The sequence below is a fragment of the Cnephaeus nilssonii genome, assembly GCF_951640355.1.
Source record: "Cnephaeus nilssonii genome assembly, chromosome: 4".
Lineage (NCBI taxonomy): Eukaryota > Metazoa > Chordata > Mammalia > Chiroptera > Vespertilionidae > Cnephaeus > Cnephaeus nilssonii.
Window position 1 is genome coordinate 72,410,231 of NC_137075.1, and position 21,351 is coordinate 72,431,581.

At 55.1% G+C, this 21,351-nt stretch overlaps 1 protein-coding gene across 2 annotated transcripts in view; it reads left to right on the plus strand.

Moving 5' to 3' along the window:
• The window catches only part of SAMD4A (sterile alpha motif domain containing 4A), a 213,957-nt gene extending 202,315 nt beyond the window's left edge, over positions 1-11,642 (plus strand). For both annotated transcript variants that reach the window (XM_079769481.1, XM_079769482.1), the window contains 2 exons: positions 6,080-6,163; positions 11,409-11,642. In XM_079769481.1, coding sequence (XP_079625607.1) covers positions 6,080-6,163; positions 11,409-11,437 — 113 coding nt within the window. In that variant the 3' untranslated portion in view covers positions 11,438-11,642. The remainder of the gene's footprint in view (positions 1-6,079; positions 6,164-11,408) is intronic.
• Positions 11,643-21,351: the final 9,709 nt, after the last annotated feature.

Here is a 21,351-nt window from a genome sequence, read left to right on the forward strand (position 1 = left end):
CCATGCAGGCAGGGACCTTAGACTCCACAGGGAATGCAAAGCCACACAAGCAGTCGCTGCTCCTCCCTAGATGCCCCCCCCCCCCCCCAGGCGGGCACACCAAACGCGCACCTGCAGGAAACGCCCAGCCTGGGCAGCAGGTGCGCTCGCTCTGGGCGTAAGTCCTGCAGGAGGTTAGGAGGGGAAAGGTCGCTGTGGCCTTGGGTGGGCAAGGAAGCGTCTTGGAATTGGGGCTGAGCTTCAGGGGACAGAGGGTGAGGAGGTGGGAAGAGGAGGGCGGCATCGCAGGCAGAAGGGGAGCAAACTTCCGTGGTAGCAGAAGCCATTGCTGGGCTGAAGTAGCGGAGGGTTGACCAAGGGCGCTGGAAAGATGGTGCCCGGTGCTGGGGACTCCAGATCCAAGGCCAAGGAGCTCGGAGCCCAGCCGCTCTCAGTGGGGAATCTATGGAAGGTTTTGAGCAGGGGGTCAGGCAAGAGTGTGCGCGGAGTGTGAAGGGGAGGCAGGCTGTGCGTGGGGAGGCCACTGAGGATGAGGAGGAGGAGGGGGGGAGGAGGAGGGGGATGTGGTGTGGAGCTGCCATGGGGTGAGGTGTGCCAGGAAAGGAAGGGGCATCCACAAGGTCCGGATGCCTGTTTACAGTTGCTTCTTGGCTTCTAGAATGCTCCGTATCTGCGCACTATCGGTTTAAAGCTCTCTTTCTCCCGTTTTGATACTTGTAGCTATTTTTCTTCCCAGGCAGAAATACTGGATGAAATTCGGGGGTTGTGAATGTTATCCGTGGGTCGTTCAGCCCCAGCCTCTGCTACCATGCAGCATTGTGCATAACCCACTCCCAGTAACAGAGAATCTGGACAGGACTTGCAGGCATGCTGGGCACCAGGAGGTCTGTGACCTTAAACACCCCACTGCCAGGCCCAGACAAGGACTCAGCCTCCAGAGACAGGGCCTCCGAGGTGGGCCAGGCGCGGGTCTCCTGTGCAGGTGGGCTGTCCCCTCCGCTGCAGTCCGGGTTCGCCAGGCAGGCGTCTAGGGGTGGTGGCGGGACGGGGTAGACTGGAATTGGTATTCTCTCGGGGCGGCAGGAGTCAGGAAGGCAGAAAGCGGCCTTCGTGTTTGCACGGCAGCTGTAATAGTGAACACAGAAGGGAACCGAGACATGTGACCAACCCAAATTAAATACTCCGAGAGCCGCGTCACAAGGCAACACAGCGGTTTCTTCCTGGCCGGCCATGGCTTCAAAGCATCCGTTTTAAACCCTCTGGGCAAATCCTGAAGACTGCGATGCATTCTAAAGGGGCTCTTATTTATTCTGTTAACTTAAAATGATTCATTAAAATCATGGCAGACTTGACCTATCTCCAAAGGATATAGTAAAGGCTGGGGGCTGGAACCGGCACCAAGTTGAGCATCCACTAATCAGTTGCCTCGCTCAGATTTGCAAGAGGCTCCCCTCTCTTCTAGACCCAGAGTCTGGCCCCCTGGCAGCCACGTCAGGGTGGTTTGCACCTCATTCCCGCATGTGTGCGCAGCTTCTAGACAATTTCCAGGACAAGCCAGGAGAGCTGTGGGTGATGGCTTCCTCTCCCTGGCCTTGGGATGAGTAGGAAACACGAAGCGAGGGGACAGGGTCTCCAGACTCACCCCGGAGGGACTTGAGCTCAGAACAAGCCTGGCGCCCGGTGAGAGCGCTCAGGGTCCTCGCAGAGGCCGGGCGTTTGCCCACCTGCAGAACTAGTCTGGGAACGGCTTGCAGAACGATGCCCTGTCTTGGAAGCAGCTCGATTCCTGTGGACCCGGCTCAGCCACCCTTGGGATCCAGCCCTGGAGCAACACTGGGAAGGCGAGGCTCCTGCCACCGGGAGGCCTGAGAGAGAAAGGGCAGAGGGCGGCGGCAGCGGGCTTCCAAGGACAAGCGTGGCACGGGGTCGGCGGGCAGCCTCCCTGGGATCTTGTTCTTCCCTTGCACAAAACCATGTGCCAACGACCCCTGGAGCTGGCCCACCAGATGTGGGATGGATAAGGAGTGCCTTCCGTGGCAGCATGTCCTGGGGACATGCCTGCTCACAGCCACCTCCCCTCTGCACCAGCCCACCGTCAGACTCTGCACGCCTAGGAGCCGTCACCATTCACGTCCCCCTTCGTGCGTGTGAGTTTCCCAGTTCCTTTCAGAGAGCTGGCTTCGAGAGAGAGAGGGGAAAGGGGGAGGGCATCAGAGCACTGGGTCCATGAGGGGAAGGCGGGGGCTGCCATGCAGAGGCAGAGACCAGAACAGGGACTCCCTGAAATAATAAACATTTGCCCTCTGTCTTCTAGTAAGTAGGCAAACGGCCCTGCTCAGGGAGGTTGGTGAGCGAGTCAGTTCTATCACAGCCGAGAACCCAGCTGGGCCCGTGCCCCGCTGCATCTTAAGGGTCACATTCAAAGAGACCAGCTGACGGCAAGATGGTACAATATTACTGTCGTGCACCATATCCTGCTCACCAATTTTTGGTGGAACTGTGGGTGCCAGAGGATTTGCACAACACTTCCTCTGCAGGCTTAGGACTAAAGCCACCAGAGAAAAGCCTCAGCCTCCATCACAGACTCAGGGGTGCGACTCCTGCATTACTCATGGTCCCCCCTCGCCCACCAAGACCTCTCAGTGATCACCCGCCTACCCGCCACGCTGACTCCATTTCCTGCCCACACTGACCTCTGTGCCTGGTTACCATCCTCCCCTTTCCTTCTTGGTTCCGGCTTTGTCTCCCTTTCTTCCTTACCTGCCCGCGCCCCCCCCCCCCCACACACACACACACACAGCGATCCAGGCCCCACGTCCCGTCTTCTGTCCCTTCCTCACCAGCCTGCCTTTCCTGAGTTCTCTCCAGCCGGTGCCCTGCTTCTCACTTCACCCGACTTTCAAAGCCTTTCAGCAGAGGAGCCTCCGACGCCATCGGCAAAGTGCCATCCTGAAGCTTTCCTTCCTAAAATGCCGACCTGTCTCCTACTGTCAAGCCCGGGGGCCGTCGGCCTCCTGCCTCAGCCTCAAAGCCTTGAGAGGGATGCGCAGTTGCCCCTTGGGTGCCACAGGCGTGAAACTCAGCGGGACTGCCCTGCTGCTGCCGCGGAAAGGCCACCTGGGCCACCCCAGTGGGCCCTGCAACAGCAGCCCCACTCCCTTCTAGAATCTTCTTGACCCTGGGGCCTGCACCTGAGGTTCTGTACTTGTGAGACATCTGAACAAGCACAAGTAAAAAGTCCCGAGTCAGCCTGGACCTTGGGCGTCAGAGCTGGGAGCCTCGCGGAATCCTGGAACGATCCGAGGGTGAGGGAAGGGTTTCTAGTGCACAGAGGTGGCATCTGAGCTGAAGAAACAGCAGAGGACTCAGGTACAGAGTCCTTCCTTTTTGCCTCATGGAGGACTAGAAACCGCCTCTGCCTGGTCCATTACAGCGGGGGGCCCAGGATAACTGCGATGAGTCCGTAGGGACAGCAGGAGCCAGGGCAAGAGGAGGCTGGTGGTTACGGTGGGCCTGTGGAGCAGGAGCTGCCCGATGCTCCTCCACGGTTCTGAGAGCTGCACCCCCCCACCCCCCCACACGGGGCTGAGGGCTCCTAGCCCGAGACGGAGGCTGGTGCCACCCCTCTTGTATGTACAAAGAGATGCCACAGATCTGTTTTTATCAAATACCCAATTAAGAAGTCACACTATTGGGAAACTCGGGAGGCTGAACATATGTGTATCTCCCAGGACTTGGGATTTTTCAGAGCCGTTCTGAGAAGGGAGGGGGTCGTGACTGCCTGGCGCGCCGGAGGGAGGAGCTGGGGGAGGAACAGCGAGCTCGCCCACGCTCCGCCTAAAAGAGCAGCCACGAAGGTTGGGAGATTCTGGAGCGTCGAGCCCCGCACTTCTCAGCCCCCTTTTTGGAACACGCAGTCCCAGGCTTGGAAAATGTCATTTTGCTGCGCGTTGGCAAGAAATCCTGCAGCTGAGACACTTCTCTCCAAATGTCGAGCATCTTTATTTATCCAAATCTCTCCACAGTGTTTGTTTAAAGGGAAGTGCTAGAGAGTAAACTAAATTTTACAATGAGCATATGGATGGCTATAATTGCTGAGGGTGTGTGTTTTTTTTCTTCATATTTGCTAACTGGCTATATATAAAATTGTGTTTCTCTTTTATAGATTTCACACCCTGAAGGCTGCTAATTTTTGCATGCATATGATTTTCACATGAATGGATGAAAATACTAACATACTCTCCCCTCTGGATTGTCTAATTGCCCCGGCGCTACTTTGAGAGCAGCCAGCGAAGGGGGAGGGGGAGACCCTTGCAATCTCCCTCTCAGTTGCCCTGGAAGCCCCATTGGCCTCATGATCTGGCACAGAAGTCCCACTGATGCTGGAACCTGTGTCAGAAAGAACCCTCTCTGCTCCCCAGTGCTTTCTGCATTGGTCCGTTCTGCCAGGCTTCTCTCTGTGAAGTTTAAATAACGGAAACGGCATCTGCCTCTCAGTGAGCTGGTCACGGGGAACCCAGATTGCAAAGGATATTCAAATGTACAGCCAACCAAGGAAAACAAATACTTTGGGTTAGCCCTTGGTTTCAACTTCCTATCCCACCAAACCACCAACGCATTTGTAATCCCCGGCCCGGGCCCTGAGCGCCCCCTGGTGGAGATGTGAAGGAGCAAGGACATGGCCTTACGTTTGGGACACAGGCAGGGATCCTTTACCGGGAGAAGAGCTAAGGCCCCAAGAAGAGAACAGCTTCCCAGGGTCACATGTGGAGGCAGCGGCAGAGCTGAGACTCCCCAGGCACAGAACACACACACGCACACACACACCCCGGCTGACTTTTTTCCTGCCTCCCCGCTCTAGGACTTCAGGTCTTAGCTGTCAGAGTTGCTGTGTCTTGCTCCATTTCTGATCCCTCAGTAGGCATTTCCGAGGTGTGCAGAAAGTCATGCCGGGAGAGTCAAAGAACTATGAAAGCATTGTCGCTGTCTGCAAGGCACTTCCAAGCTGGTCAAGGACGTTCAGGAGCTCCACAGGATAAGGGGCCAGGGAGAGGCTGGCTGTGGGGGGGGGGGGGGGGGGGGGCCAGTAGGACAGAGGAGGAAGGCCCCAGGGTCTGGAGCCTGGGGAGACAGGGAGGGTCCGCAGAGCGGACATCTCAGCCCCAGGCCGTGTTGGCAGGGAGAGCCGGGCTCTGGGGTCAGACCCATGTGGGTTCCTGGCCCAGCTCCGTGTCAGTGGCTAACCGTGACGGGTCACTCAGCCTCACTGAGCCCCACCTGGGAACCTGGCGCCCGGCGCGGGCTCGGGCGCAGAAGAGGTGCTTTCCATGCGGTGGTTCCCATCCCCTGCTGCTCAGAAGGAAGCAGAAATGCGCCGGGCCTGGTGTAGGCACGGGGAGCGGAGCCAAGTCCTGTGCCAACGACGCGAACTTTCAACTGGGGGAAGCAGCAGATGCATGCGTAGGTCAGGTGCTGTGACATCTGTGCGTGAAGGAAAGCTGAAGAAAGGGATGGGGCCGAAAAGGCCTGTTCACATACAGGAAACAGAAGGTCCTTTCTAAGGAGACAGTAGAGCAAGAGACCACATGGCGGGGAGAGGGAGAGCCGTGGAGACATCTAGGCCCAACATTCTGGGCAGAGGGGGCAGCAGTGCAAAGGCCCTGGGGCAGAGGAGGACCTGGGGTAGACTGGAGGAGGGAAGAGTGTACCAGGGCAGGAGCTAACAAGGAGCCAGACTGTGTGGGGCCTGCAGGCCACGGCAGGGGTTGGGTTGCCTTTGATGGGAAGGCGCTAGCTGGTTCTGAGCAGAGGACTGACAGACTATGACTCTGAGCGGCTATTCTTAGTCACCAGCTTTCTTCCAGCCGCCCACATTCACAGTGGACTCTCTGAGTGTGACCTCGGAGGTTGGTTGAACCCGAGTGTAACGTGCCCTCCGTGCTGGCCCTGACAGTCCCCCCAGGTCCTCCCAGGGAGGCCCGGCAGACCCTCCCGCTGGCAGGTGGAGCCCGGGCCACTGTGCACGCCTTCTCTTTGTTCTCAGAACCCCGTCACCAACATAACCCTTTGCCCCCTGCAGAATTCCAGCTTCCTGTGACTGAACCTGACATCAACAACAGGCTGGAGTCCTTGTGCCTCAGTATGACCGAGCACGCCCTGGGAGGTGAGTTGTCCTCCTGGCGTTTCTCATGCCCGGGAGAGCCACTGCCCATGTGCTGGGGGGATGGGAAGAGCACAAGAAGGGGGAGGCAGGGGACCGGAGAGAGAGGGGCCTCAGGGGCTACTGGACTGTCACCAAGCCACCCCACACCCAGTGGCCCATGTGCCCGCTCGTCCTCCTCTTTTGGGAGGTGAGTCGGGAGGACCTGGAGCCGAGCCCGGCCCCCTTTCCCCGAGGCTCACCCCCCAGTGTGCACGGGAGTCCCACCACAGGTGCCAGCCCAGCCCGACGCAGGGAGCACGTGGCTCCGAGTGGGAACATGCCCACAGCACGGCGTCCTTTCCTCCTCGGCACTAGGTTGCCCCAGCCTGGCCCAAGCATATCCCGACTTGCTCTAAAACCAGGATTTTTGAGACAGAAATCCCTGCTTGTTTTTATACCCAAATGGCTTCCACAGTGCCTGGCGCCCCAGCAGGCCGAGGGGTCCTTGGCAGGGTGAGGGGGCCCATCTCGTTGGAGGTGCCCGTGGGGTGCAGGGCGGTGGCCGCGAAGAGCGCCTGGAAGCAGCAGGTCCTCCCATGGTGTGTTTGAAGCCCTGCGTTGTCACAACAGCCCGGGAGGACTCCGTGCCCTCCTGGTACTAACCGGGTGCCTTTCCCCGGCCGGGGCTCACCGCCAGCCCTGGGACGCTTGGCAGGCAAAGGAGAGACGTCCGCTCCTTCCTGCCAGCGTCCGGGCCAGGGCGGCTCTGAGTCATGGAGATCCGGGGGGGCCTCCTGTGACCCTTCCCAGTGGCCTCAGTCTGGACGCACTCACCCACCCCAGAGGCGGGCCAACAGCACACCTGGGGCCAACATTTGTGTGTCTGGCAGTGGCGGCGGAGGGGGGGGGGGGCGGGGGCGGGGAGCTCCATCAGCCACTCCAGAGAGCGTTGTCCTTCTGCCCAGGGATTTTTAAAGTTTAGTCTCTGCACACCCAGCCTTACCCGGAAACCAAACGAGGCAGATTAAAACGCTCTGCGCAGAGCAGAGTGGGGGAGGGGGGGGGAGGGGGAGGCTGCCCGCAGCCGGAGGAAGTGCCCACTCAGTGCCAGAGGGAGGGGACCCCGTGCCGCTCGGGGCACAGCCCCTCCTGCGACCTCCCCGGGTGCCGGGAGCTCCATGTGCACACACTGCTCTCTCCCTTGGCCATTCGGAGCCTGGAAGCTGCGCAGCATCCTCGGTCCATCCCTGGTACCTCAGCGATGAGGCCCCTCTTCTCCGGCTCGCCGAGGAGACGGGGTCAGCCCACACCAGTAGCCCCTCATGAGTAAAGAGAAACAACCCAAAGTCGGATGAACAAAATGTAGTGTAACCATACGGTTCAGCCTTAAAGAGAATGAAATACTGACACAGGCTGCGACCTGGAGGGGGGCGGGGGGGGGGGGGCAGACATGCGCTAAGTGAAAGGAGCCACACAGAACAGGATTCCACTTGTGAAGGGATGACGTGTCCAGTGTCCAGAGCAGGCACATCTATAGGGACAGAGAGGACAGACGGGTGGTCAGGGGCTGGCAGGGAGCGGGGAGTGGGGGCAGAGTTCTTGGGGACGACAAAAATATGCTGGAATTAGATGGTGGTGATGGTCGCACCGTTCTGTGAATATACTAAACACCACTGAACTGTACACTTGAACAGGATGCAATTTGTGGTATGCGAATCCTATCTCCATTTTTCTCATCAAGGGAACCCCCATAGACCCTAACTCATCAGGCCACCCTCGGCTCACTGCAGGCGGCCCGGGCAACCCTCCCACCTGCCGGTGGCTGGGGTAGTGGGAGCCGGGGAGCTCTCCCTGCCTCTGAGCCAGCAAGGAGACTGGCCTCCTCCCCCAGGGCCGGGAAGTTCTCGGATAATTGGCATATTGGAAGCTCTTTCCAAACTGCTAAGGACTAACATCATCATCATTAGTAACAAGTATGCCAAGTGCTCTTTATTAAGGGGAGGCTTTTATTCAAAAGGCTTCGTTTTCAGCCCATTCTTCCGTTGTTTTTTTACAGAAAACCTTTCTGAACGGATGTGTTCTTGCTAATGTTTTCATCTGATTACTCTCCTAAGGTTTTTCATTGCTGTGTTTCTTCTCGGCAGTCCTCTGGGGGGAAGCCTCCTGCGCGGTTTCCCCGAGCAGAGAGTGCACATTAGTCCCGGGTGGCCCCGTGGGGCACAGTGGCCGCGTGCCCTCCTGCGAAGGCTGCGCCGCTCAGCCGGCCCAGCCCTTCCAGGTGCCAGGGAAGGGGACCTTGCTGGGGACAGAGCGGCGATGAATTTAGTCATTTTACAGGAAGATGAACAACTAGGGAGAGGAAAGCAGACTAGGAGCTTCCCCTGCTCAGGTTCCTGGGGCACCGCGTCCCAGGATGGCCATTCTGTGCGGCTGGTCCACGGCCTGGGCCTTGGGAGCCCCTCCTCCTGTGCGGATGTCTCTGCTCTCTGTCTCCGCCCCCAGTGCTGCCCTCCTGGTGCCAGTCTCACACCACTCTTCTCTTTGGCGCTCCCCATTCCTCTCCTCTTTCCCCTCCCCCAGCCCCTCCCACACAGCCCCTCAGGAAGCCCTGGGTGGGTGGGTTCTGTCCTTGGAGAGTCTCCAGGTAAGGCTGACTCTGGCTGTTTGGGGCTCGCCCATGACGGGTGGCCTAGGTTTCAGGAGGTCTCGATGCCCAGCCTGGCCGTTATCTTTCTGACTGCGGAGGGGTTCTACGGGCAACCGATACAAAACCGAGGTTCCTCCCAGCAGAATGGAGTCTGCAGTGAAGTGTACCATAGAGAGGAAGGTGCAGCTCCCTCTGATGTGCCGGGTTCGCCCTTCCCATGACCCCTGCCCTTCCCATGACCCATGACTCACCGTCTCTCCTTGCTCCGTCCTGGGTCTTACAGCCCCTCATCTAGCTGGCAGGGAGATTTGCGCAAGCTAGGAAATGGCTCCACTTTCTCAACATGCTGTCCTGTCTTTTATTCGAAATATGCCGTCCTTACTATAAACGCTATGGTGGGTGCATGTGACTAGCACCCCCTGGAGGTGTGCGAGGCACAGTTTGCACAGCGGTAGATGGTGAGTCTGGGCTTGCCCGTGGGTCCTTCCCCTGCAGATGGAAAGCGTCACCTTTGGGTAGATGAGGTATGTGGTTGGAATTCCTGAAAATGTGACTGGGGGTGGGTAGTTGGGATTTCCGGGTTTCCAGCTCCCCACTCCCACAGCCATGAAGGGTGGGCAATAATGAGGGGACCAGGGAGACCTGCAAGGGTGTGCACTGCTGATGAGGGAGTGACCTCTGCACCCCCACCCCACACACACACGTGTGTGTACACACACCCCTCCCGTTCTCCCATCACCAGTTCCCACTGCGGAGCCACCACGGGAGGTGCAAGTAGACACCCACAGGGGGTGGGAGAGGTTGTGGATTGTAAGTGCACCTCTGAGGGCCTCTAGGATTGGTGATCTGATGCCACAGATGACCTTAGGGAGCATCTGCTTCCCTCATTTAAAAACACTCCACATTTTGTATAGAACTTTACACACACACACTCACACATGTCCAAGTAAAACGGGAAATCTACATAAGATGGGTAAATTGTGTCAATATCTTGGTGGTGATAATATACTAAAGCTTTGCAAAATAACACCATTGGGGAAACCTGGTACGATTTCTTACAACTGTATGTGAACCGACAGTGATTACAATCAAAATTTCAATTAAGAAATATTTCTCCTCCACATCCCTGCTGGTGAGACGCCAGCCAGGCTCTGCCACGCGGAGGCCAAGAGACCCCTCAGTAGCCTCAGGATGGCTTCATGCCATGTAGGTCCTCCAGCCGTCCCTGAGGGACCTGCCCTCCCCTCACACCTGAGTCCTGCCCAGGGCACCTAGGTGCTCCATCTGGTAGGCCAGGTTCGCGATATCTAGGCTGAGACTGGGACATGCCTGCTGACGTTTGGATATGAGCAAAACCAGGCAGGCACCCTGCACCCTCCCCCCGTGGCCTTCAGGTCGTGGTCGCTGAGCACAGCCGTTGCCACCCCCTGTGATGGCTAGCCCTTGCCCCTGTCTCTGCTCGCTGATAAGCCCTCGTCGGCTCCAGCATGGACCATCGTAGGCGCCTCTTCTCTGGTGGTCCTGCCACCAGCCTTGCCAGGAAAGCCATTCTAAAGTCAGACCTGGCAGCTCCACTGCTTATAGTTCCCTAACCCCCGATGGACGTCCAAGCTCCCGTCATAGTAGCAGACCCTGCCAGCCTGGTCCTGGGCACTCTCCCACAGTCCTGTGGAAGCAGGAAGCCAGAAAGGGGGCAGGCAGCCCTGGGCCCCTCTGCCGTCTGTCCACTCATGGCTTCTCAACTCTGGCGCACACGCCCCCCACTTTCTAGCCCACAACGTAGACACCGTACATCCTGGCGGCCTCGACACGGTTCGTCTTCCACAGGCTCCGTGCCCGGTGCCCACCACGCCTAACGGGGTGTCTGCCCCTGGTCAGATTCTTGAGATAGAGAATCTGGGTCAGTTTGGGTCAGCTGTGACCAGGGCTCACTCAGAGTTATGGCCACCTCATTCGCCGTCATTCAGCAGAGCCTCCGGATGGGAGGGAGACGCCCCCAGAGAGAGGGATGGGAGTGGGGTCCACCTGCAGGTGCATTGCAGGCCGGACCTGACTGTGGCCTCATCTCCGGCCGCTCCTCCGTCCCCGTCCTTCACCCTAAACCCCCAGCCTGCCCGCAGCTCAGAGTCTGATGGCCATCATCATGCCTATCGGTGAGCTGTGTGCCCTCCCCAACTCATCCTCTCCTGCTCCTCCTCTCCTCCTACAGCACCATCTACAGAAGTCATGTTGTATCTCTGAGAAACGGGCCCTGGTTTCCAAGGATGACTTAACACTCCTTCTCCCGTGTTTCTGCCGTGCCTGGTACACACTGCATTGCAGCACTTGCCACTCATACACTGCAGTGGGCTTACAGGCCTGAGTTGGGACTAGGATGTGAGCAACCTGGACGGCGAGGGTTGGGTCTCTACGTCTTGGCTGCCAGCTCAGTGTGGTTACAGGCAAAATAGCTACTTCCCGATGGCGAGTGGGTGGGTGTGGAATCACTGAGTGACCGAATGAATGAATGCAGCCCTTACCTGTCCTCAGAGACTGGGAGGCCCGACCTGCATGACGTGGGAGCAGGTGGCTGATCAGAACTGCCTTGCTCACGGTGCCCGCTGTGTGCTCTCTCTCCAGACGGGGTGGACCGGACCTCCACAATCTAAAGCTGAAGATGAGGGAGACCGCGCTGGCCGTGAAATCGACTGCTGCGGGTCCAGTGTCAGCCATCGTCGGGCTGCACGGAATCCTCCAGGATGCTTTGCAGCCTTCCCCTGGTCCCTCTCCCACTTTGATTTTGTGAGAGCGTAGGTCATCCTTGTAAACATATCAGTAGACCTGGGATTGGTTATTCTGTCATTTGTTTGTGTCCTGGGGTGGCTTGGTAGGGGGTGGGTGGGGGGTCTCTAGGGAAACATGGGACTGGGGGGTGGGGGGGGAGGTGGAGGGAATGCAAGTGGCTTCCTGGATGCAAAGGGAGGGGGAAGAGAGTACTGCCTTGAAAGAGAGAACGGAGACCCAGGAGGGAGGCCGGAGCCCAGCCCTGAGAGCCGCGCTGGGGGCCGGCCTCACCGCCTGGCCCTGGGACGAAGTCACGGCTGCGTGTGACCAAAGCAAGACGGCGCTCGCTCTCCTGCCCCCCCGTTGGACTTCCCTGAAGCCCCTGCTTGGGATCGAGCCCCCGGAGAGGGCCACATGGCAACGGGGGCGAGAAGGGAGAGATTCCCTCCAGCAGAATTTCAGAGAAACTTTGATTTGTGTATTGTTTACATAACAGTTTTAAAGGGTACATAATGTGGAAAGCGTTCGGATGGAGCTTCTCTTCATACTATGGTTTTTGTAAAGGATCTGTTCTATGGATTCGTTTCCCCTCTATTTTTATACTAGAGGCAGGGTGGTCTTTTCCGATGGCTGTCGGGCTCTGCTCCCGGTGGGCGGGGGAGCGTGCAGGTGCGTTTGGAGGATGAGATGTGCTGACATGGGCCCAGCGCTTGCTGGGGGTGCAGGGGCTCAAGGAGGGGTTTGCGGGCCACCCAGGGGTTCCGAAAGGTCCCGCGGCCCTTTCTCTGCTGGACTTGCTCCTCACCCGAGACCTCTCCCCGCCCGACGGGCTCTCACCCCGTCCCTGGCTGCACACACAGGTGGGACGAGTGCCCCTGGGGAGAAAAGGCAAGGATGGACATTGGTTTCCTTGCAAGAGGCCTTACTACCCAGACAATGAGCTCAAAACGCCGCCGGCGGTGGGTCCCCCCGGGACCCTGCGCCTGGGGCTGCATCCTCAGCCGGTTCTCTGCTGAGAGGGAGGAGGAGGCACGGCCAGCAGCCGCGTAGAAACGGTCGGTCCGGTCGGTCCGGTCGGTTCCGCATGTAGCAGAGGGAGCGGAGGCAGGTGTACGGCGAGGCCACCCCACCGCCCCGGGTGGGCAGTGGGAGGCGTGGGAAAGGGAGCTGCGTGATGGAGCCGGCGCTTCCGTCCGCATGGTGTTCATGAGGGATTTGCTGTGTTGGGGGCCGATTTCCCCTCCACACAGAAGGGAGAGAAAGCCACTCTTTACCTGGTGAGAGATGAACAAACCACGCTGCCAGGGAGTAATTGCTCCATGTCTTAAGGGCAAGGAAGACTCGGTTTCGGAGTCCGAAGCAGTGGAGGGTGTTAGAGGGAATGGACGAGGACTGTGCTGTGCACTGGAAAACTGGGCTGTGTGAGTGATGGCGTGAACGCTCAGCCGGGGGCGAGACCGGGGAGAGGGCATGAGGTCTGTTTAGTAAATGGGTGAATCTGGTGCCTTTTTTTTTTTCTTTTTTTAAGTGAAGTCGGTCAAAATTGGAAAGATCAGACCATGAAAATGGCTGCACTTGCTCATGGTTATGGAAAAGAAAACAGTTAATGAAATACATACTGATTTAAAAGGCCTTAATGAAATCCAAACAACTTTCTTTCATCTTCAAGATTAAAAATGTACACCCCATGCGGCCTTGAGTGGCCTTGGAGGTTGTGATAAGGTTTTTAAAGTCCCTTTAAGGTCTAAAAGGGTGAGGGTATCTTAACTGTAGAGAGCCTTTAGCAAGCCAGGGAAGGCTTGAACCTATGAAATCATGGAGAGAGAGAGAGAGAGAGAGAGAGAGAGAGAGAGAGAGAGAGAGAGCGCGCTCTCCTTGGGTGGCACATTCTAAAGACACAAATCCATGTGCAGAAAGAGGCGGCATTTTTTAGTTGATTTTTTTTTTAACCAAGTGCCATTAACATTCATCCTCCACATCCCTTTTCTAAATAAGCCTAGTGTTACTTGAGGAATGTGTTGGGATGGACGATCACATGTAAGGCAGGAAAAATAGGCTAAAAATGTTGAAGGCCAAAGGTAGGAGTAGAGGGTTTGCGGAAGTGGTTTTTGGATGCTGAGAACGTTAAAGAGGAGAAAAACGGTGGTACCGCACATCTCGTGGAGAAATTAGAAAGCATTCAAGTCTGTGCAAAACACATCCATAGAGACGGCGGTGGTTCAGAAACCAGATTGTGAATACAATCACATTAGCATGACTCCTTTAAAAGGAAGACCTTAAGAGTATTTGCAAATCTGAATTTCTATTTATTCCTTCACTGAATATAGAAACAATGGTTATCTGATTATTAGAGATATTATTTTGGATATGTTACTTATTAACTTGCTATGGCTGGTAACCATGATAAAGTCTGTTATTAATAACAACATATTCTTTTTTTAAAAAAAAAAAGAAAAGCTTATTTTTATTGACTGTGTATAGATTTATCTACTTAGTTGTGTTTTGCTCTTAGTGTTTTAATGTGGTTTTTTTTTTAAGTTGAGTGTTCTGATCAGTTTTAGGAGCCCAGCCCCACCTCGTTTCGAGTCCTGTGTTGACTGCAGGTATACAGCTCAATTTAGAAATCCTAAAGCAAAAGAATTTTATTTATAAAAGAACCCAACAGTTGCATGCGTAAGGCTGTGAAGTCGGATAGTTAGTACTAACGCGGCAGTGCCTTCTTTTGTATCTACCCATTGACCCACAAATGCGACTGTTTTATATTAATAGGAAACATTAAAGATCTCCAAGTAAAATCGTTTTCCCATGTTCCCCCCCCCCCACTTGTTCTGATTTAAGCAGTGTGTGTGTGTGTGTGTGTGTGTGTGTGTGTGTGTGTTTGGCATCTCTACCCTGTCCCAGGGACAGTGGCGTTCTACAATATTGTTACCATGTATGATGTTTTACTGGTGCTTTTTATTCATAGTGGTTTCTTAACAGAAACAATAGGAAGACACACATGAAACTGTGTACAAGAAACGAAACATTGCTGCTGATACGTCCGTGCTTTTTGAGTTTCACTTGCTAACCGAGGGCCAGCGAGCAAACCAGACTTTGCTGGGTCTGCCTGTAGGAGGCAGCTGTTTGCACCGAGCTCTCCTGTCCTGGGTATCGATGGTCCCTTTGGGGTACTCAGGATTGGAGCAACAGCCGGGCCCCCGTCTCCCATTCGTTTGAAGAGACACTGAGGGAAACGCGGTTTTCTTTTGAGGTGTCATAGGTTGCCTTTTACGGGATGGGAGGCTTCTCCGGGTCTTCTGTTCTTCTGCACCTCTTGTAGCTAGTGCCAGGGCAAGGTTTGTAGACGTGCACGCCCAGCTAGCGTTAGGGTCTCAGCCAGAGCCTGGGCTGCGCTGGGCTGGATGCACAGGCATGCCGCCAGAAGGGCAGCGAGGGGAGGAACGCCGGGCCCGGGCTCGCTGGCCCGCTTTGGAGATGCCCGAGGCAAGCCCTCCAGCGTGGGTGCCAAGGAGCAGGCTGGCCCAGGCGCTCGGGTGTGCCTGGTACAAGAAGGACCTGCAGAGGGTAATTTGCACACGGGGCTGTGATAACACTAGTGTTGATTTTTTTTTTTACAAGTCATCTGAGATGTTTGCAAAGTGAGTTTTATTTTATTTTATTTTTTTGTAATTCCTTTATCTTTACTTAAAGGTGAATGTGTATTCCTCTGGGAGGAATAGGAAGAAAACAGGAATGTTAATAGTGTCCAACAGAAGACTTCCTCCCTTATTAATATATAACCCTCATGTATTTATGCCTAATGTAAGCTGACTTTTAAAAAGCTTTCTTCTGTTGCATGCCCCATGCAGGCATCTCTATTGTACATGCATGCCTTTCGTCCTGTTTTCCTGTATAAAGTTAGTGAACAAAGAACTATTTTTGCCTAGTTCATGTTGCCAAGCAATGCATATTTTTAAAATTTGTCATATATGGAAATAGCATGTTTGTTACATGTAAAAGCTTTACTGATATACAGATATACTAATGTTTGGAGATGCTGTTCTTTGCAAGTGTACAGTTTTCAAATGTTGTTACCAGTGAAACACCCTTGTGGTTTAAACTTGCTACAATGTATTTATTACTCATTTCCTCCCATGTAACTAAGAATCATGGCTATATTTCATATCAACGTTATATTGAAAGTGAAGGGAAATGATTAATACAAGGTTTTGTAACACTGGTGTGTGTGAGTGTCGTTTTTTTTTTTTTTTCCTTTCTGTCAATATGATCGATTAGAAAACAAGAGCTGATTCTTAGAAATAAGCCAGCAAGGAAGAATGAGCATGACATCCCTGTAAACTATTCCCACCTGACCATTCTACGCAAACTATGTCTTCATCTATGAACTGCTCTTTTTTTTTTTTAAGCAGTTTTATGCAGTTTGATCTGTGCCCAAAGTAGCCAATAAATGCATCGCCTGACTAAGGGGCATGTATCTAAATAGAAACTCTAACCTTGTAGATCAGCAGTCGCCAACTGGTGGTCCGTGGACCACTGGTGGTCTGTGAGGACCAAACGGTTGGCGACCGCTGCTGTAGATGATATTGTTTATAATATCTACCCTCAATGCCTTTGCAATGCCTACCCTCTACCCTCAATGCCTTTGCAATCATATTTTACTCTTTATCCACTGCTTAAAGAAACAGCAACCTCCTGGGAGCCTTGGGGTTTGAACTACAGTATACATAGTGTAAATCTCATTTTAATACTTCTAATCCCACTCTGATATATAAAATATATTAATATAAATTCTAAATAATGTTGGCTAAGCGTTTGGCTAAAGAGACTAACCTGGGTTTGAGTTTTGGCTCCAGCATTCTCTGGCTGTGTGATGTTAGGCTAGGTACTTAACCTCTCTGAGCCTTGAGTTTAGTTTTTGGCCTATTTTTACTCAAGGTTTATATAAGTAAGTCTCTAATCCAAATAGTAATAATAATAATAATAATGTTAAAGACAAAAGAAAACAGAGGCTATAAAGGTTATTGCCATCAAAATCTAGTAGGCCAAGATTTCCCTGAGGCAACCACAGCTTGACATTGGGACAATGACCGCATGGCGACTCCCTGCTCATCAGCTCAAGCTACTCAGGAGACACGTGAAATTCAAAATGCTCCCTAGAAACACAAAGAAATGCCTGAGACATTAAATGAAATTCTTCCTAGAGTTAAAGTCGTACAACCCAAATGAGCTGTATATCTCAGTGTATGACTTAGACTCTAAGTGGCGACCCTGCTAGCAGTTCTCAGCCTGTGGGTCACGACCCACAGGTTGAGAACCACTGCTGTAGAGCCTAAGACCATCGGAAAACACAGATATTTACATTACGATACATAACAGTAGCAAAATTACAGTTATCAGGTAGCAATGAAAATAATTTTATGGTTGGGGTCACCACAACATGAGGAACTGTATTAAAGGGTCGCGGCATTAGAAAGGTTGAGACCCACTGACTTAGAGTATTTAAAGGAAGGAGGGAGAAAAGTGTACAAGGGAAAAGGCCGGCCTCGCTGTGGACATGAGCGGAATGAGGGTAAAGGGGAGAGCTGGGAGAGTGGAGGAGAGGGAACGTAAAGGGCTCAGCGTGGTGCCTGGAGCGGGGCAGGTTAGATCCACCGAGCTGCAGCTCTTTCCCAGCAAGCTTTGTAAAAGGATATTCAATGCTGGAGAAGAGGCTGCTCACCTTGGTAAAGGTTTTAGGAATCCCCCTAACAGTCCTTTCCTCCCCCAAAGAGATCGAATTCCATTATTAACCGGGGATGATGGACACCTGCACCGCATGCTGGCGTGGGAGAGGCTGCGAGGGCTTTGAGCCGGGAGTCCAGGGTGGGTGCCCTCCATCCACCCGCTCCACCCTCATGGAAGAGTGGAGAGAGGAAACTCGGGAGAGCACCTTGGCTTGGTCCCTTCCACAGCCACGAGTGACATCTCCCGGTGGCCTGGGCTCCCACTTAGCCCAAGACCCACTGCCCCAGGGTTTGAGGGGCGGCTTTGGGGGCAGTGAAATCTCCCCCAGGGCCAGAACCTGGTCCTCGAGGAAGCTGTGGAGCAGCCGGGGTGGGGCTGGCCCACCCGGAGGCACAGCGCGGCCCAGACTCCGTCCCTCGCCCTCTCCCCGGGGCTGTGCTGGCACGTCACACTCCAGCACCCACCTCCCGGGCACCGTCCCCTGGCTTCTGCAGGCACTTCCGCTTTCTGTCCTCCATCCACCCATCTCCGTCCTTGAGAGCCGCCGCCTCTGGGCCCGGAGCCGCTGGGTCCTCCACAGGAGGTGGGATGCCCGGCTCACTCTGCTGCTCACCCCCTCTGGGAGGCCCACCTGGGGAGGTGGCTGTTTATTTCCAACCCACACAGTTTACGTTTCTGTAAAATACAATAAAAGTAAAAGAAAAATGATAAGGCCCCAATATGGTACTAGATTCAACGGACAAAAGTACTCTGTCCAGTTGCTATCAAGTTCTAACGCCCTGAGCCGTGGGGTCAGCCCGCACAGTCGCCTGGGAGACTGCCTCAGGATGAGACGGTGAAATCCCTGACGCCCACCGTGGTACATTTACACCCTGGAATACTAGGCAGCAGTAAAACAGAAGGGTCCCGGAGCCTTTGAGACAGCATGGAGGGGCCTGCAGAGTATCATGCTAAGTGAAAGAAGCCAGTCAGAGAAAGACAAGTATCACATGATCTCACTCCTATGTGGCATCTAATGAACAAAATTGATCCAGAGAATAGAACGATAAACAGACCAATGAATTTCAGAGGGAAGGTGGGCGGGGGGGGGGGGGGGGGGGGGCGGACAGATGAACTGGGGCATTTATATGCATATATGCATGGCCCGTGGACACAGACAAGAGTGTGGCAAAGGCTTGGGAGTGGTGGGTGCAGGGAGGAGGGGTCAATGGGGAAAAAAACAAAGTGGACACCAGTAATGCTTTCAACAATAAAGATAAATTTAAAAAAGAAAAAGAAAAAAGTGAAAACCCTGATGCCAACATTTCCCTCATCCAGGCAGGTGGTGCCTACGGTGCACAGGGAAGTGGCCGTCTGCGCTGAGCAATGCCCACAATGGCGAGTGCTTTGTTCACCTGCCATTTATCTATAGATATAAAAGCCTAAGTGACGATCTGACCGGTAGCTATGACGTGCAATGACCACCAGGGGGCGGACACTCCAACCAGTAGCTATAACACGTACTAACCACCAGGGGGCAAACGCTCAACACAGGAGCTGCGGAGCGATAGCAACTTTGCAGAGTGCCCTCTCACACTCCGGGACCCCTCGGAGAATGTCAGACTGCCGGTTTCGGCCTGATCCCCACAGGCCAGTCCAAGGCACCCCACCTGCCGGAGGGACCCCACTCACTCTGCAGATGCCCTTTGAGCCCCAGTGCCGCCCCAGGTGTGGCTGGCCGGGGGAGAGACCACAGGAGGTTGTCTCCAGGGCATGTCTCGCCCAGTCCCACCCCTAGGGCCACCTTCTAATTCATTTCCTTTCAATGTGCACAAATCCGTGCACAGGGCCTCTAGCAAGAGATAAAAAGGAAAGAGTTGGGACAGGGTACATGTTGGAAGGGAAGAAGAGGAGGGTCCAGAAGGTAGTGGGACGGGGTTGGGAGGTGAGAGCCCAAACCTAACGTCCACAGCAACCCTGAGCCCATGGTCTTCCCACTCCCGCCTCTCAGCTCCGGGCCCAGAAGGACGGAGAATCGAGGGCGTCCTCTGGGTGTGTCTGTCTACACACTTGGGACACAGGCACGTGAAGTAGGACATGGGGGTGTCTGGGAAAATGGGAAACTGGCAAAACGGAAGCCTGCCATCGGGGTTACTACTGAGGAGCTCCCCAGGAGCGGGCGATGGCTCATCATGTCCTCCCGGCGGTGCCCTGGCTCGGGGCTCCCTCCCACCAGCCTTACCCCCCCCCCCCCCCCGCCCTGGTGCCAGACACTGAGTCCTCTGTGATGCAAACCTGGGAGTTCTGTGTCTGAGAATTTCCTCCACGGAACACTTTTTCACTCTTAAGTGGTTTCTACTTCACTTTTGAAAGCCAACGGAGAAACATTTGGCAACTTTATAAAGCTCAGGCTTTATAACAAGACAGCTTTGTGTTTATGCTTGACTCAGAGTGCATGTTTTTAAATAGTGTGTTCCACGGTTTTTTGAGGTTTTGTTTTATTTTATTTTTTTAAGTCCAATCCAGGAGAAACCACATCGGCGCTTTGGTGAGTGCAGCCCCAGCAGCCCTGCGGGCACTGGAGGCAGCTGAAAGGTCCCAGGTGCCGCGGGCGGGGCTGGTGTCCCCGTGTGCACCAGTGTCCTCCGGAGATACTCCCAGCGTCCCTGTCATCGGACTCTAACAGGCTCCAGTGAAATCGGATGAGCCTTCAAACCCCCCCCCACCCCGCCCCTCCCCACCCCCCCCACCCCCACCCCGCCCCCACCCCGCCGTCAAACCTGCCCAGTCGGACTCACCACCTTGTTTTCTCTTGGGCTTCTCCCTGGTCCGTTCCCTGGGAACGGGCTAAGCATGCACTTCCCCTCCCTGTACCCACTGAGTCCCTCTGGCGTTGACCGAGGACCCCATCACTCACCCATGGAATCTGTACAAAGACAGCAAATTGCGGGTGAGAGGAATAAAATGCCTACTCCACACATCATTTCTCTCGTCCACCACCAAACTGGGGAGACACACTCTCCTGCTTTCTTCATTCCTGGGCTTGGGGTCTGGATTGCTTCCCCTCCCCTCCTCCTCCCCTCTGCTCTCCTCCGGCAGAGGCCACGCGCTCACCTGCAGCTCCCGCGGCTATCCAGGTGTGCTCCTAGCTGGTGCGGCTATCCAGGTGTGCTCCTAGCGGGTGCGGCTATCCAGGTGTGCTCCTAGCGGGTGCAGATCCACCGTCTCCCAGAAAAGACAAGGGCAGGCCCCAGGCTCGGGGTCTTCCTCCTCCAACAGGACTTCCCGGGGGCCAGGGGCTGGCCAGCCCCACGTCTGAGACAGAGAACGTCTTCCACACACAGTGCCAAGCTCCTCTGGAAACGGAAGGTGAGGTCCAGGTCCGGCGAGGTCTCCTCCCCTGTGCGCACCTGAGACACCTGAGCTGCCCCAGGCACCCGGGGCGGGGGGCAGGGGGCAGAGGGATCCGCTCAGGCTCAGCCTGAAGGACCTGAGCCCAGGGGCCAGGTGTCCACAGAGGGCAGGAGAGGACAGGGACAGCGGGCTCCTCTCGGCAGAGCCAAGCCGCCCGCCTGGTCCCTCCGAGGAAGCGAGCAGCACGGAGGGCAAGCCGGAGCTTGGAGAGGGCTCGGGGGCGTCTGGATTTGGGGCGCGAGAAGCACGCGAGTGTGAGGGATTGGAGTGAGTGAACACAGGGCTGGGGTGGAGGCTGCAGAGAGTGGGCAGGAGTGGGTCAGGGTGGGGACGGATGGAGGCAGCCGCAGGGTCATAAAGGATGCCATCCTAGGACCACAGCTGCCCCAGCCTGCCGGCAACAGGATCAGGTGTAAGGCTTTTGGGCTTGTGACACCCAAGGGCGAAATGTCTCCCTCCTGGCCCATGGCCCAGTGACCCAGTGCCCGCCCTGGACATTTTCAGGGTTAGTTTCTGGTGTTCCCATCAAGAGATAGTTTATACGTTTACAAACTCTAATATATTTTCACCCTTTTTCCACACAAAAGAGCACATTGCTATTCTGTGTGTGTGTGTGTGTGTGTGTGTGTGTGTGTGTGTGTGTGTGTGACATCAGTTTTGGAAACTATTCTACATTGTGTGC